Here is a 16,730-nt window from a genome sequence, read left to right as displayed (position 1 = left end):
TCAATTGGCACAGACCTCTGTTACTCAATGTCATATTCCTGCTTTCTCTCCATACCCCTTGATGCTTTTAAAATCTAAAAAGATATGTTTCTCTAATTCATTCAGTGAATATCTCCACAGTCTTCTATGATAGAGAATTCCACAGATGCATACCCTTTGATTGAAAAAGCAGTTCCACATCTCAGTCCAAAATGGCTGACTCCACATCCAAAGAGTTTTGAAGCAAGTGGATAGCAGAACTTTAAGTTCATTATTTTATACATGATACAAAAATTAGCAGGTGTCATAAAATACTGTGTTTTACACTATTTTCTTTCTTTCCACAGGGGAGCTACCCGATCTGGGAAGATTTTATTAACAAAGCGGGTAAACTGCAGTCCCAACTCAGGTAAGCCAACATTAAAAAAAAAACTTCTGGACTAATAGTTAGAAACTGGTAATTTGATGGTGTAAGTTCTGATTTGAATTAAAAGACACTTGAGGGGATAAAGGGAAATTTGCCCAATAAAATGTTTTTTAAAAAACTGTTTAGAATTCTGATGCTACCAGTCGATCCTTTAAGACCTTCATGTTGTCAAAATACAGCCTGTCAAGTTACTAGCCTTGAATTTGCTAGATTCTGAGTGTTGTGTGGCTCAAACCTGCAGTATGGATGATGCTCTAAAAAGCTGAAGATGCAAATCGCAGTCATGAAGACTGATTTTTTATTTTCTTGAAATTGTGGTGAGCTACATAAAATTGATTAGAATATAACAAGCACCATGGCATAAAAACCCTTCTGAATATATTGTATCAATTTAATAAAGGAAAAACTACTATAATTTTTCATTGTTTAAATTATTTTTATGTAATTGAAATATAGGGGCTTTGTAATTTACTTTAACTGCTACTTTAAATTTGAATAAAGTAGTGGTTGGCTAGCTCAGTTGGCTGGATGGCTGGTTTGTGGTGTAGAGTGATGCTAACAGCATTGGTTCACTTCCTGTACTTACTGAGGTTACCATGAAGTCCTGTCTTTCTCAACTTCTCCCATCACCTGAGGAGTGGAGACCCTCAGGTTTAATCACCACCAGTTGTCTCACTCACTAATGAGACAGCAGCCGAATGGTCTGGTAGGATTATGGCAACTTTACCTTTACCTAAATTTGAATAACACAAAATTAAGGTTTATTTCTACCAATATTTGCAAGTTCTTTTTAAAAAAATAGGCATTGTTGAATGCTGCAGAACTGAAATTAATTCAGTTCCTTTTGTTTCCTCATTATTGTTTAATATCTATTCCTTCAAAAGTGCTTGTTTGATTGAAGACAGTTATGGTTTAATATCTGTCCATTCACCTGCATTACCAATGTTTTCCATCAAATCTGAATTGCATCAATCAAAGTCTTGCTGAACAGGTTGTCTGTTCTCTAAACAAAATAAGTTTGGATACTGTTGATTAAATTTGTAGTGGACCTGAACCCGCTGAAAATCATATTAAATTGCCTGTTCCGTTATACAACTGCAATAGTAAATGTGCAATGTATAGAAGTTGGAAACGTTCAAACTGCTGAATAAAATGTTTAACTCCTTGTAGATTCTGTTAATACACAGCTTGGAACAATGCAGAATGGAGTGTTTGATGCTGACACTTGATAACAAAGACTAGGAAAAGTTAACTCTGTTTCTTCATTTATTCAACTCCATATGAATATAAAATTACTGTCACACCAATGATAAAATATTAAGTGTGTTGAGATTGCATCAGGATTTTCAGAACACTGTTGCATCCCTGAAATATAATAATTTTTGATTTTGTTTTTGTGCAGTCTTTTTTTTCCACTCCTTTACAAGCAGCATTATACAGATGTAATTGACATACACTTTCAATAAAGGACTATCTAAAGCAGTGAGCTTTGTGGCTTTAAACATATTCTGGATGCTTTCTGGATATTTTGCAGGTACCATGGCTAAAATTGCAAGATTTTCCTGTAAAAGTAGAAAGTAAAGTATTCAAGCTTACTTATTTTACCTATATTTCAGGTGCCCAGTAGATCACTTCAAATGTTTTACAGTGCATCATTTGGGATTAAAGGTCTGCCAGGCAAAATGGATAAACTGATCCTTGCAACAGTTAATGCTCCTCCCTTTCAAAAAGTTAAGGTTGGTTATTGTGTGTAGGGGATGAAGGGAATGTATTTCCAGTCAGGGAAAATGTATTCTTAGTTTGAAGAGGAGGATGGCAGAAGAGGCTGCCTTCCTCTTCTGAATCCCAATTCTTACTAAACTGCAGAATTTCATGTGGGAAATTAAGCTGGATGGATAGACCTTGTTTGGTTGGAAATATGTGGAATAAGGAGGTGAGACTGCATTCCTCCTCTTAGGGATTCTCACTGTCCACAATTTTGAAGCAACCTGCTTGAGAATATGAGAACGCTTGACCCAAACTGCTCTTTGCTCAATTCTATTAATTTTGTGATTTCTAAGTTTTTCTAGGCCAATAAAACATTGTACATATCGTGCTTAAAGACTTCCACTATCAGGAAGGGAAAGTTCAAACCTTAACGTTACACTTGGAACAAAAGGGTGAAGGACATGGGCTCAAATTCCTACCTGTATACTATATACCCATCTCTTTTTAGATGGCTCTTGGAGTATAGGAACAGGAGTAGACCATTTAGTCCTTTGAACCTGCTGCACCATTCAATATGATCATGGCTGATCATCGAGCTCAGTATCCTGTTCCTGTCTTTTCCCTTTTGTCCAAATAACTATATCTTACTCCTCTTTGAATGTTTTCAATGTTTTGGTCTGACCAGTTTCCTGTGACAGAGAATTTCACAGAATCTGTACTATCTGGTGAAGAAATTCCTCTTCATTACTGTCAGAAAATACCTACCCTTTCTCCTTAGACTGTGAACCCCCTTCCCCCACAATGAGAAATGTGTCTTGGCTCTTGCTTGAAGCAATTAAGGCAACCTATTTAACAAATTCACTATTATCTGGAAAAATATATATAATTCGTGTAATCCATAATTCCCTGGTCATCAAGATCATTCTTCCCATATCTATTCTGTCTAATCCTATTAGAATATTTCTATGAGATCTTCCCTCATTCTTCTAAACTCTAGTGAACATTGCCCTCCTCAACGACTCTAATCAATCCAGTTTCCATCTGTCCTGCCTTCCCAAGAATTAGTCTGGTAGACCTTCTTTGAACTCCTTCCATAACCGGAATATCATAAAAGTATGTCTTTTATCTTGTCTCTTTCATGAACAGATGGATTCACGAAGTGTGAATGGACCCAAAGCATGGACACTCAGGTTCAACACATGACGAGTTGTACTTAAAATGAATAAAATCATTGCCCATCGAGAAGCAAATTTTCAGTTCCTTGCTCCAGTGTCTGCTAGTGTCTTAAATTGGTTCTGAAGGAATTTTAATCACTTTTACAAATAGATTTCAATCCGAACACGAGTGTGTAAGCTGCTTCTACCAAGTATGCCAATTTGTGACACAATTGCTGCTATTTCCAGCATCCTACGCTATTTAGGGAGGAGATGTCTGCACCATTTGGTCAGCAGTAGTGTCTTGGTTTGCGAAGCAATTAACATGGTCATATGGATGTGCCTTCATCTTAAATTCACAACTGTTAAATACTTGCACAAGTTTTCGAATTGCAAAGGCTTGAAATGCTTAATTGAGAGCATGTATCAAGAGCACAAATTTTTCCCCTTATTATGCAGTACTTTAGGTATTCTAAAGAGTTTACAGATCTTATTCTTCAGTTTTGGTTAACTATTTCAGTTGAATGGAAATAACTGAATCAGGAACTCTTCATCCTCCTTTTGGCAAGGATTCAGTTAGAGAACACTGGCGAGAATTTGGAAGAACACATGGAAACTGCAAAAAGAATCACCTAATGTTTGGATTTTACTCTGTTTAAATGAATCTCAGAACAGTTTAATTCTGTTTTCGTGTATAGTTAACACGTAAAGGAATCTATTTGTTTACACTCATTTCTGTTAGTATTAGGCACATAACTGATTTTTGACATTCAGATAGGTTAGTGAAAAATCAAAGTTTGAATAGTTATTTGTATCTTAAATGCTTTTATTTCAGGAAATAACCATATTGAAATTTAATCTACCACCTTGAAAGTCTCCTGCGAAAAATAAATATTGACTTGTTGCATTGGTGGTTAGCAATGCTGCCTCACAGCGCCAGGGATCTGGGTTCGATTCCAGCTTCTAGCAACTGTTTGTTTGAAGTTTGCACATTCTCCCTGTGTCGATGTGGGTTTCCTCCGGGTGGTCTGGTTTCCTCCCACAATCCAAAGATGTGCAGGTTAGGTGAATTGGCTGAATTGCCCATTGTGTTCAGGGATATGTAGGTAATCTGGGGTAAATGTTGAGTAGTAGGGGAATGAATCTGGGTGGGTTACTCTTCGGAGGGTGTGGACTTGTTGGGCTGAAGAGCCTGTTTTCATACTGTAGGGATTCTGAAAAAAATTGACAGGTTAAGATCTATTAGCCAATTTGCCTGCCCCAAATAATGGTTACATTGCATTACTTTTGAATAAAGTGGATAATCTCCTGGGAGGATTGAGAAAATGGCTGAGAAATTCAGACCACCTAAGAAAAGAAATTTGGAAAGTTTCTATCTGATTCTTTATATGATTGAAATAAATCCTGAGGATGACTCTATTTCTGATTAATTGTTATCCACTTTCATGTTGCTATAAGAAGTGATTTCTGCCTCAATCAGAAATGTGTCTTGGCTCTTGTTTGAAGCAATTAAATGATTTTCCTTTCGTCTTATGAATAGGCAACCTATTTAACAATTCCACTATTATCTGGGAAAATATATAATTCATGTAATTGCTACAATCCTAGGTGACATTAATACCGGACAAGTCAGATCTCACAATGAAACCTGACTTGTTAGATCTTAACTGTGGAAGCCAGTATACCAATAAAGGAACAAACTGAACTATATTGCACTAGTCAAACAAATTGGAAAAACTTCATTAGAAACACTAGAAAAAGATTCAAATTTACAGTTCCTTTTTGCTCAGCAATATTTTTACAAACACCCAGGTATCCTAAGATACCTAAAACAAACTGTAAACTAAACTCAGTATTTCATTAATGTTAGAGCTAATACAAATTCCCTAACCTCCATTTCTAGCAATTGTTTTTGCCAGATTTATTCTGAAATAGTTGAACAGTCTCCACACTCTATCATACCCACGTGCACACTGACTTTCTGGAGGGCTCTGTCACTGTATGTCACTAAGCAACAACATTTTTTTCTCTAGATTTTTAATGTAGTGAAATACTCACCCCCAGTTTTTCACTTCAACGTTGTAAGATCTCAAATAAATGTAAATGCCAGTAAGTGCAAAGGCCTCCAGACTCTTTAGCACCAAGCTCTCAAGAACTCTGAAGCCACTAAAAAAATTATAAATTAAACTTGTATAATGTTCTTAACAGAATTCTTGGTAAGCATAGTCAAGAAGTAGAGCTTAGTTAGTAGTATATATATCTTTTGATCTTTTCTAGTTAGAAGTGCAGCTAGAGTAAGTTTGAGAGCATTTCACTCTCGTTGGAGCAATCTGATGAGTCTCCTGTAAGCAAAATCTTACATAGGTTAAAGTCCCACCAATTTCAGAGGTGTGTGATAGATAATTTATTCACCTCAGTTCTTAATCTTATTTTTGAACAAACGCATCACTTTTTTTCCCCTGTAGGATTTATACTTGGAACAATACACATCATTATTATTTACAATTTATGAGGCAGCTGTTTGAACCAATTTTTATGTTTTGGTGACAAGTTTTAATTTGAACTTTCAGTTTAGGATGATCAATTATGTATGACTGAGTGGTATGGATTATATGGGAAATAGTGCAGAAATTCTTAAAAGATAGATCTTCCAGGTTGCTTTCCGATTGAAGACATTACTAACATGAACAGAAATACTTAGACATTGAACTGCAAACCAAGGAGTGGATATTACATGTAACAGCAATGAGCTTCCAGCATTTCTCATACTGGCAACTCTCTTTTAAAGCAAGATTAGATGGATTACTCTTCAGAACTGATTTGAAGAATTTGATGAGGTAGATGCTATGTCATTATGGTGCTTCCACCATTTCTTTTGATGGATTTTATCATTCTCTGTATCCCAGCAGTAAAGAGGAAAATCCAACCTGTAGTGCCTAATATGATATAGAACTTTCATTTAAAAGTAAACAGAATAGAATTAATAAATTAGTGTTCATAGTTTTTATTTCTGTTTCAGGACAACAGTGATGGCTGCTGCTGCCTTTTTGGATGCATTTCAGAAAGTGGCAGACATGGCTACGAACACACGTGGTAAGCAATTCTCTGTTTAGTAGCTCGTCACAGATTTTAACTGGATGTCTTGCTTTCCAGCTAGGTTCCTTTTGTGTAATACTTTCATTGTTTAATGCATTAATTTAGTTGTTGGGTATTGCCAAATATCAACCTTTAAATTATAAAGTTAAAGGGGCATCTAATATAACAATTTAATATTCTGCTTTTCATGTGTAATTACTTTCTGCTTTACTTGACTACTCAATTATAGTGTGAATTATTTTCTCATTTATAGAATAACTGTGGTGTGCTTCAGAATATCATTAAAAAAAGATAAATTATACTATTAAAATAAAATTACACATGCTTGAAATATTTTGTGGGTCTGGCAGCATCTGAGGAAGAAAGTGAATGTTTCTAGAAGAATAAGGCTCTTTTAGAACTGAAGGAAGGCAAAATATCATAGGTTTTCTGTTGTTGGATGTGTGTACAGGCAAGGAAGAATGAAGGAAATGTGTGGAGATAAAATTGAGAACAGGAGAGGTTAAATATCAAACATAACCTAAAGCAAAGGGAATGGTAATGATTGTATAAAGGAGCAAAGATTTGACTGGAGTGAGAATGAAGGGCACAATAATGGAGAAGTCTTGACTGGCAGCAAAAATGTGAACAGTAAGGTTCAGACCAGCACATAGCAGTAAAACAGAATCAAAATGGGGGTCAAACAGATCTGAAATTATTGACCTCAATTTGATTCAGAAAACTGTGATGTAAAATGTCCTTCAAAATCAGTTTATTCTCAGACATAAAACTTTTAATTTTGTACATAATAATAGATATTTAGCCAAATTTATTTTATATTCTTTCCTGTTTTCTTCTGAATTGAAAAGCTCATTAGATAAGCACCTGCAGTCAATGATATTAGCGTTGGAATAGTCTTGGCATAATCCTTTTGTGTTGGTGTAGAAAATGATTGCGATTAATGCTGTTATTAGAAGGGAAATTATGGTATTTGTTTATACTAACAATTATGTGGGCTGACTCTTAGACCAGTGTGCCGTTTTCATTTTTTCTAGGAGCACAGGATATTTAAATTTCTATCTGGACTTCAACTACAGAACCAAACAAAAATTCAACATGGTAGTTGCTACTTTCTTTAAAAATGTAAAAATATTAATTTTGTAGCAAAAATAACGTTGAAATTATGTGGATCTACATGGAAAAAGGTGTTTATGTTGAAATACATTTGTTTGCTCATGACACAAATCAATGAATGATCTTGTTTGAGCTTTTCTCAAAGTGCCATCTGTCATAGCAGTAAATGTCCAATAAATTGCATTAATTTAATTCAATGTTTAAGAAGTGACTGTACTGACCACAGCCACTGTTCACCCTGTTAGTGTCCCAATTATAGTACTAAAGACCATGTATTAGCTTGTCGCTCTCCAGACAAACTTGCAGTTATCAGAGTTATCATATTGGTATTTATTAAGTGTGGAGAATAGTTATGTCCCATCCTCAAAAGACAGGATTAATGTAAACCAGCTAAATTATCATGCCACCAGCTCTAATTTAATCAGTAGAGTGTTGGAGTTGTTATAATGACGTCAAACACCATCTACACTCCAATACCTGCTTATTGGTACTCAGTTTTAGTTATGCCAGTATCAGTTGACTCCTGGTCTTAGCATAGACTTGATCTATTCAAGGATGCAAGCCCTCAATGCCTGATGAGGGGAGTTGGACTTAATATCAAGGTAACTTTCGACTCATTAAAATACCATGGGGTCCTAATGAAACTTGGATCATTGGGTGTCAGGGAAAATACTTTTCATTGCCAGCATCTTATGTGACACAAATAAAAGTGATTATAATTGTGACACTATTTGTTGGAGGCCCAGAATAACATGGCAGAGGTTTCCCAGAGGTTTATTCTCTTTCAGCTGCTTTATTAGTACTCTGGAGTGGAGCAATTTGCTGATACTTTGACAGTGTTCAGCTTCATTCAGAACCCCTCAATAATAAAGCAGCCTGTGTTAACTTACAAGACAACATAATATCATTATTTGAACCATTTTACAGTTCCATCGCAAGAGTCTGGCAGTCACAGTAAGGTACAAACTTCAATAACCAAGTCCTCCCCATCAGCATTTTGGGAATCACTAATGTTCGGAAGCTTAACTCAACCAGCTCTGTCAACAGTGTGACTACAAAGCAGAAAATAGACTGGATACTTTTAAAAAGAATGGCTCACCAGGTATTTGAAGATTAGATTGGAACAGGAGTAGACTATACCGTCAAGTTTACTCAGTCATTCAATATTAGTGTTCTTATCTTGGACTTTGACTTTACTGCCTGCTCTTTATATCCCTTAAATGCCTAAAAGGCATAAAATCTGCTCATATCCCAACTTTAAATATAATCAACAATGGAGCATCTGCAAACCTCTAAGATATGACTCTATAAAGGGCTATGAACCTTCAGAGAGGAAATAATATTGTTCCTCGGGCAAGAGCCCCCAGTTGTTTTATACTGCTTGATGAGGAGGGACGAACTGGTTCTACTTCTTTACTCACCATTCTTTTCATTGATCACAGCAAGATTAATTTAAAAATAAGCCCTTCCTAGTGGATATGACTTCCCAACCTAAATATATTTATATTTTAAAAAGACTCAATGTAAACCAGGCTTTCTTCAGTGAAAGAAAGAATATAAATTTTGCTACTACAATGTGAGAAAAGATAATAAAACATGAGACACACACACAGGTTACATATGAAAGGTGAGCCCAGAAAGTAAAGGTTTAAAAAAAAATCAATCTTTGACTTCTCTGTTATGAATAGATTGTGAAACATTGTGGTCATTCAGGTGGATGATTCCAGTAGCACTGACTTTGGCAGTTATTTGAAATGTCTTGGTTTTGCAATTATCTGAAAGGAGATTGTCCATTTTCCTTTAACAGAGTGGCTTTGCTGATGACTTGTGTTTAGCAATCAGAGAGAATTTTTCTTTCAACTGCATCTGTAGAGATATTTAGTGTAAGTTCTCAGCTGTGTGTGTTCACAGCACATATCTGCACTGTGCATCTCAAGTGACAAGTTAGCACACGAGCATACCAACACTTCAGCATGACAGGTTAGGGTTTCAGTTAGTTTTTAAACAGTATCTCTTGTGTATTTTTGGAAGGGTAAAATACAAATATGTTTTTCACTTGGAACTGTCTCTTTTTCAACCTGTAGTCTGGTATACAACCCGCAGGAGATCACAGTTCAGTTTTTTGGCATCTCTCTTTTTGAAGTGTTGCTGTCTGAAGTTCCAAAGACATTCTTCAGGTGGAACCCTTCAGACTTTCTCTCTGTGCTCTATAATGCACACTGATTTTAGACAGTCATTATAATTTCATTCTCAACCATCTTTCTGAAAAAGAATTGTACTTAAATGAGAAATATATCCGTTACCATGATACTATATGGCTTTTGTCCCGGAGAAATAATTGTTTTATGACTGATCATAATTAAACATAATACAATTTTTTTTCTCTGACTGAAGTCAGTAATTAATTATTGAAAAAAAAATTCAGTCCTATCGCAAGCTACCTTTGGGTTTCTTGTGCAAGCACACTTGTCTCCTTGAACATTAGCACTTACAAGTGTCGTGCTTTTGTAAAATAAAATCTGCTTTTATTTTGACAGCCAAAGAACCTCCGATTTCCTCATGTGATATACTTGTTACCCACTTGTTACCCACTCACCTAAAACTGTTCACATCTCTTTGTTGCCTCTGTCCTCCTCTCAACTAACACTTCCACGAACACTTTTGTCTCCAACTTAGGTACATTGCATTTTCTCTGTCTAAATCATTAATAAGGTTTGAAATAGCTGAAGCCCCAGCACTGCTCTTGCAACACTTTTCAATAACCATAGTCTATCAACTTGCCAATGTCCCTTTCATACATACTCTTTATTTGCCATTCATTAACCAATCCTCCTTCATGTTAGTATATTACCTTCGATTCTATGAGCCCTTGCCAATTGACCATTTCTAATGCCTTTTGAAAATCCCAGGTATATGATATGTACTATGCACCTTATCAATTACTATTTCTCTTGCATAATCCCCTGTTGATTTTGATCATGCTGTGATTTTCTAAATGCATTATTAAGACTTCCTTAGTAATATATTTCAGCATTTTCCAGTGACTGACGTCAGGCTAACTGGCCTATTTTCTATCAGCTTATTTTCATGATTAATGATGTAGTCTTTGCTACTTTTCAATTCATTTGGGACCATGCCAGAATCTAAGGAAGTCTAGAAAATCCTGGCCAGAGGATTCTCTCCCACTTTCTTTATTCAAGTGTAAGCTGATGGTCCTGACAGTTTATCAGATTTTACTCACCTAAATTTTTATAGTAATATTTTCTGTGTAGGATAATTTTCTTGATTTCCTCATATTTTAGCAACTATGTTAACCTCCATTTCTGAAATCTGAGTTTTATTTGTTCAGTGTCTGCCATTTCCTAATACCTCGTAATAACTTCTCCTGCTTTTGTTTCAAAGGGACCAACATTTGCTTTAGTTACCCCTTTCCTTTTCATATGCTTGTAAAAAGCTCTTGCAGACTGAATTTGTATTCCTTATTAGTTTGCTGTTGCATTTTATTAGACTTTTGATGGCCCTTCAAGTTTCATTCTTAATACTCAGGCTTGCTGCTATTCTTAGAAACCTTTATAAGCCTCTTCTTTAAAGCTAATACTGTGCTTAATTTCCACAGTAAGCCACAGATGGATCTTTGAGCTGAGATTTTGTGTCCCAATGGAATATATTTTTGGTGAATATTTTGAATAATTTCTTTAATTGTTTTCCCTACTGTTAATTCATAGTCATATCTATTAATCTGTTTAATCAGTCAAACATAACTAGTTCTCTCCTCAAACCCATGTAACTGGATTTGTTTAAGATGCTTGTTTATGATCGAAATATGTTGCTTTCAATCTCAACATTAATTCAATTGCATCATGATGACCAATTCCCGATGGAATGTTTACAGTGAGATTACTCATTAACTTTGCCTCATTACACAAGACTAGATATTAAAAAGCTTTATCTCTATTTGAGTCCACACGGTATTGCTTCATGCAACTGTCACAGAAGTATTTTACATTTTGCTTCAAGACCATCTTTCCCAGTTTTACTGTTTATCTGAAAATGAAAGTACCCCAATCATTTTTAGATTATCACCGTTTTTGCACATTCTATAAGGCTGTGTTCGACAGTATGATCATTTGGGGGGGGAGGAAGGTGTCCATAACTGAATCCCATCAGGTGTTCTCTAAACTTTGCTGCTTCTAATGTCTACCTACACTGATTCTATTTAATGATCTTTTCGGTCAGTATCTTTCCTCACTGATTTACCTTTTGTCATTGTTTACCATCGTGGTTACACCAGCTCAAGATGCTTGTCTCTGTTTGACTTGTCTTTGGCTGGTTGTGTAGTCCCACTCTAGATGAGTGCAGCTGCAACACCTTTTACATCACACATGATAAAACAGTTTGCTTCTTTGGCTTTCAATGTAGTATTCCCAGAATACACTGCTATAATTCACCAAGCTATATTTAGCACATTCCTTGTGACCTTTACCACTGAGGTCTAGAAATAATGTCATAAGAACACTGCCAGCTGCAATGTCCTAATCAAATGTGCACCATCCTAGTGTGGACATTTATTGCTGTTCCATGACTGGTACTGGGTCATGTTTCTGGAATTTTTTTATCAAGCTCCATCATTATAATGACTACAACCAGATTAGAAGGGCGTCCGTTAGCACCTTAAGCAAATTTGAGAGGAATAGTGAATTGGCTTTACCTGCTTCACTTAACTTGGAGAGCAAATTATTTTTGTTGAATGGGCACTTGCGTTTAGATCTTGATTATAGCTTGTCTATTGATAATGAGGGCAGGTACAGAGGGATCTGGGTGTTTAAAGAATATAAACCATTGAAGGATAGATTGAGAAGATGGTCAGTAATGCATATGTCATTCTGGGCTTTATCAGTAGAGTCCAGCATAGATATAGAAGCAAGGACTTTTTTAGTGAGTTTTGAGAAGATTTGTAACTCATTTCTCAGCAGATTTCTCAGCAACAAACCAAAACAAGTAGACTAAACACATCCAGAAACCCTAGCCACTCTCCCCTACATCAAAGACATCTCACAAATGACTGCCAAACTACTCAGACCCCTTGGCATCATGGTAGCCCACAAACCCACCAATACACTAAAACAGCAGCTAATGAACTTGAAAGACCCTACACAGACAACAAGCAAAACTAATGTCATTTACAAAATACCGTGCAAGACTGTAACAAACACTATATTGGACAAGCAGGCAGAAAACTAGCCACCAGAAAACATGAACATCAACGAGCTACAAAACAACATGACCCTCTCTCACTAATATCCTTACACACAGATGAGGAAGGACCCCATTTCGACTGGGACTACAAATCCAGCCTAAGACAAGTCAAACAGACAAGCACGAGAATTCCTAGAAGCATGGCATTCCAACTGGAACTCTTATCAACAAACACATTGACTTGTAGCCGATTTACCACCCCCAGAGAAAAAGAACAGGAAATGACATCACCACAGGAAATGACATCACCAACCCAAAGCAACCCAAACATATAAATAGAAGGCAGGAATCATCAGCAATGCTTTTTCCAGAGGCTCAGTAAAGATGTTACCTAGTATGGTGACAAAATTTATGAACATGAACCTTTCAGCTCAGCGAGCAAACCTACATCCAGCAAGGACCTTGTGTTAAATGTGCATAAAACACTTGGTTTGGCCCCATCTGGAATATTACAACCTATTCTGGGTACTAAACTTAAGGAAGGATATAAAGAAATTGGAGAGAGTGCAGAAAGGAATCATGGGACTGGTTCCAGGGATGTGGAGTTACGTAGAAAGATAGGAGAATTTAGGACTGTTCTCCTTGGAGAAATGGGGTGATTTTCAAGAGGTACTCAAAATAATGAGGACTATTGGCAAATTAGACACTGTTTCCATTGATGATAAGATTGAGAACAAGAAAGCATAGATTTAAGGTAATTGACAAGTAAACCAATGGAAATACGAGGGGAAAACTTCCACCAGAAAGTGTTTTCTCAGAGGATCAACATAGATATATAGACTGAATTGCCTCTTTTCTGTGCTGTGGCCATTCTATGATAATTATGTGATACATATGTTAGCCATGATAGAAATGATTTTGGTACCTCCACCTTCAGTTTACTGGGGTCCAATTTCATGGTTGTGAGTAGTACCCCTTTACTTCGCCTCAGTAGAGGTTGTTCAAATATGAACAGTACCATAGGCTGACATTGGTGCTCCGATACAGTGTAATGTCATAGTAGGTAATTGCATGAGAAGAATTTGAGTAAAATTGAGATAGGCTTCTCAGCAGGTACTTTTGTTGATTAAGATCTGAATTTCTTTTTTAACACGTAAAAGGGAAGTATGAGCATGACTACGTGTTATTGGTGGTGAAAGTATTATTTTGATGATGGAAATGTATTTATGTTCTTAATAGGATAGCTCCAATATTGACTCTGATAGTTTAATACATGAAATCAAAGCAAGTCAAAGGATTTGAATTATTGACTATTCAGGTTATTGTGTAATATAGATTGTGCAGTTTATACTTCTAAAGCAAAACAAACATTGACTTGGATTGGCCTAAACAAAATTGACCGCACATTAACCATAGTTCCTCATTTTCATATGGCTGTCAGAATTAGAAGTTTTGAAACCAGAGATTTGTATCTGGTAAAGGTACTTAATTATCACTCTTAAATTTACTTTGTGCCAGAAATGTTGTTGTTAAAGGTATTAAAGTAAATATGACCTCATACAAACACCACCCGCTCTCCCCACACACAAACCAGGTTGTGGTATATTTTACTATAATTGTTTTTGTGGAAGTTATTTTCAGCAGCTGCTACCCGCAATGTTTATTGCCAATACAAGATTTCAGGAAATAGATGCATCTGTGTTACAAAGGCTTTTTTTTATTAAAGCCCACATATTTCCTTTTTTTTTAGTTTTGATTTTCTTTCTGATTTTGACACTGCATATTCATTATTTAACGCAATTGCTGGACATTTGTAAAACTATGTTCAGAGAGTAACTCAATGTACAAGTTCAGCAACCGTTTTCTTGTACATTGGACATAAGTCTTTTCAACAAGCCCGATTGTAGTGTTTGTTTGCTGAGAAAATTGCTTCTTCCAGCTTTTTTGAAGTAAAATATCAATGACTGGTTTTGGACCTGTATATATGCTTTTAGGAATATTGCTATAATCTGAAGAGATACGAAGCTACTATTCACATACTTACCATTTTAGTTTGGACTTGTTAACTTACTTTAGCCAGATTAGACATCCAGACATTAATATAAAATATGTTCAAGTGGCTGACTATCTGAAGAAAATGCTTTTCTTTTGGTACAACTCCTCTCTTGATTATGATGAGTGTCATTTCTTTGAGCAATCACCTTTTCACTGTTTTGTTAAACAGTAAATACATTGATTATGTGGAATACATTACCTTTAAATGAAAACATTTAATAAATTCTCTGGCCAGGAGAGTAGATTGTTAAAAATTTGCTTTGCATAAAGCCTTGGCACAATTTTGGACTATTACTTAATTGTTCAAGGCCACTAATTCAGTTCAAAACTTGTAAACCTGCATTTTAATTTTCCTTATGAGTTTGCTGGGTTTTTTTGTGAGCAAGAATAAATGTTACTTACAAATATACTGAAAAATAGCACACTCTACTTATTAATCTGGGATATCCGCATAATATGACAGGAATTGGCATACTATTGTTTACACTCAAAAAAGCAGTCCCATTACCATTGCCAACTCCATGGGAAGTGATGGAAGTAACACAAACAGTAGCATTAAGTCACATCTACTCAGCAATAATTTGTTTCCTGATGCTCAATATGTATTTCACCAGAAATTATCTTCAACCGATCTTGTTATGGTCTTGATTAAGATGAAGATGTTAGACCAGAATGCAGAGCAAAAGTGTGAGTTGTTTCTATCAGCCTTGTTGCATTTAGATATAGAGGCCTAGCAAAATTAAACTGAAGTACTGATAGATTTTGAGGGTGTCAGGGAATAAAGCTTCAGTGGCTTCCATGACACAAGGGAGGATGACTATCATTACCATTAATGCCAATCATTACAACCCTAAGGGATTACTGCCAGAGTTCCTCAGCGAAGTGCATTCAGGCCAATTATTTTAAGCTGCTTAATCAATCTGTCTATCTGCTGATAATTCCAGAGTGTTAAACTCCAGGCAAAAATCTCCAAATGATGAAATCACACAGGTGAAGCCACAGCATTGACTGGATTGCATTTGACTTTGTGCTGATGAGTGGTAGTGGGTACATGCCAACAAGTGCTTTTTCCAATAATTAAGTTCTGACAAGGCTATTCTGCTATTTAGTAAGATCTGAACATTATGTTGTTCTCATTGACCAGACGTTTAATGAGATCAGCCTGTTGAACAATGTAGCTGTAGAGGGGAAGTGCTCTGTGATGAGTTGCTTATCTTTTAAACATTTAAAGCTTTCCTACCAACTATAAGCTTAAGTCAGGAGTTTGATGGAGTATTTGTGATCCACCTTGATAGGTACAACTATCTGATGGTCACTATTTTCTGGGATGGAGCATTCTGTGTGATGAGTGACCCTACTAGTGGAGTTTATTAAGCCCCTCTGATACTGTTATACTCTGGCTAGAGGAGCTGTCTAAATTACTTGATGTACTGCAGTAACTCATTATGCTTACCTCACAGTATCACCCAGCAAAGGTCCTTGACTACCAAGGCAGATAACCGCAACAATATGGTGAGAGCCTAATTCCCTCCAAGTTGCACACTGTCCTGAATTGTATAGTTTTATAGAGTAGCCATGCATTCAGATAATGTCATACAGCTCAGAAACAGACCTTTTGATCCAACTCATCCATGCCGATCACGGTTCTCAAGCTAAACTAGTCCCATTTGCCTGCATTTGGCCCACATCCCTCTAAACCTTTCCTATTCATGTACTTATCCAAATGTCTTTTAAATGTTATAACTATATCGACATCTACCACTCCCTCTGGCCGTTCATTCCATATGCGAACCACCCTCTCTTTGAAAAAGTTGCCCCTTAAGTCCCTTTTAAATCTTTCTCCTCTCATCTTAAAAATATGCCGTCTAGTATTGAACTCTCTTACAGTAAGGAAAAGCCCTTTACTATTCACCTTATCTATGAGCCTCATGATTTTATAAATTTCAATCAGATCACTCCTCAACCTCCTGCGCTCCAATGAAGAAAGGTTGCATCCTATCCAG

At 36.2% G+C, this 16,730-nt stretch overlaps 1 protein-coding gene across 14 annotated transcripts in view; it reads left to right on the top strand.

Annotated features, from left to right (window-relative positions):
• LOC122549183 (protein MTSS 1-like) overlaps nt 1–16,730 on the top strand; it is a 189,440-nt gene that overhangs the window by 24,488 nt on the left and 148,222 nt on the right. For all 14 annotated transcript variants that reach the window (XM_087986260.1, XM_087986257.1, XM_087986256.1 and 11 more), the window contains exons 2-3: nt 327–388; nt 6,287–6,360. In XM_087986260.1, the coding sequence (XP_087842386.1) occupies nt 327–388; nt 6,287–6,360 (136 nt within the window). The remainder of the gene's footprint in view (nt 1–326; nt 389–6,286; nt 6,361–16,730) is intronic.

This window comes from Chiloscyllium plagiosum, unplaced genomic scaffold, assembly GCF_037043375.1.
Source record: "Chiloscyllium plagiosum isolate Xiang-an unplaced genomic scaffold, Cpla_swu_hap1 HiC_scaffold_4, whole genome shotgun sequence".
NCBI classification, from domain to species: domain Eukaryota; kingdom Metazoa; phylum Chordata; class Chondrichthyes; order Orectolobiformes; family Hemiscylliidae; genus Chiloscyllium; species Chiloscyllium plagiosum.
This window is presented reverse-complemented; position numbering and strand designations above follow the sequence as displayed.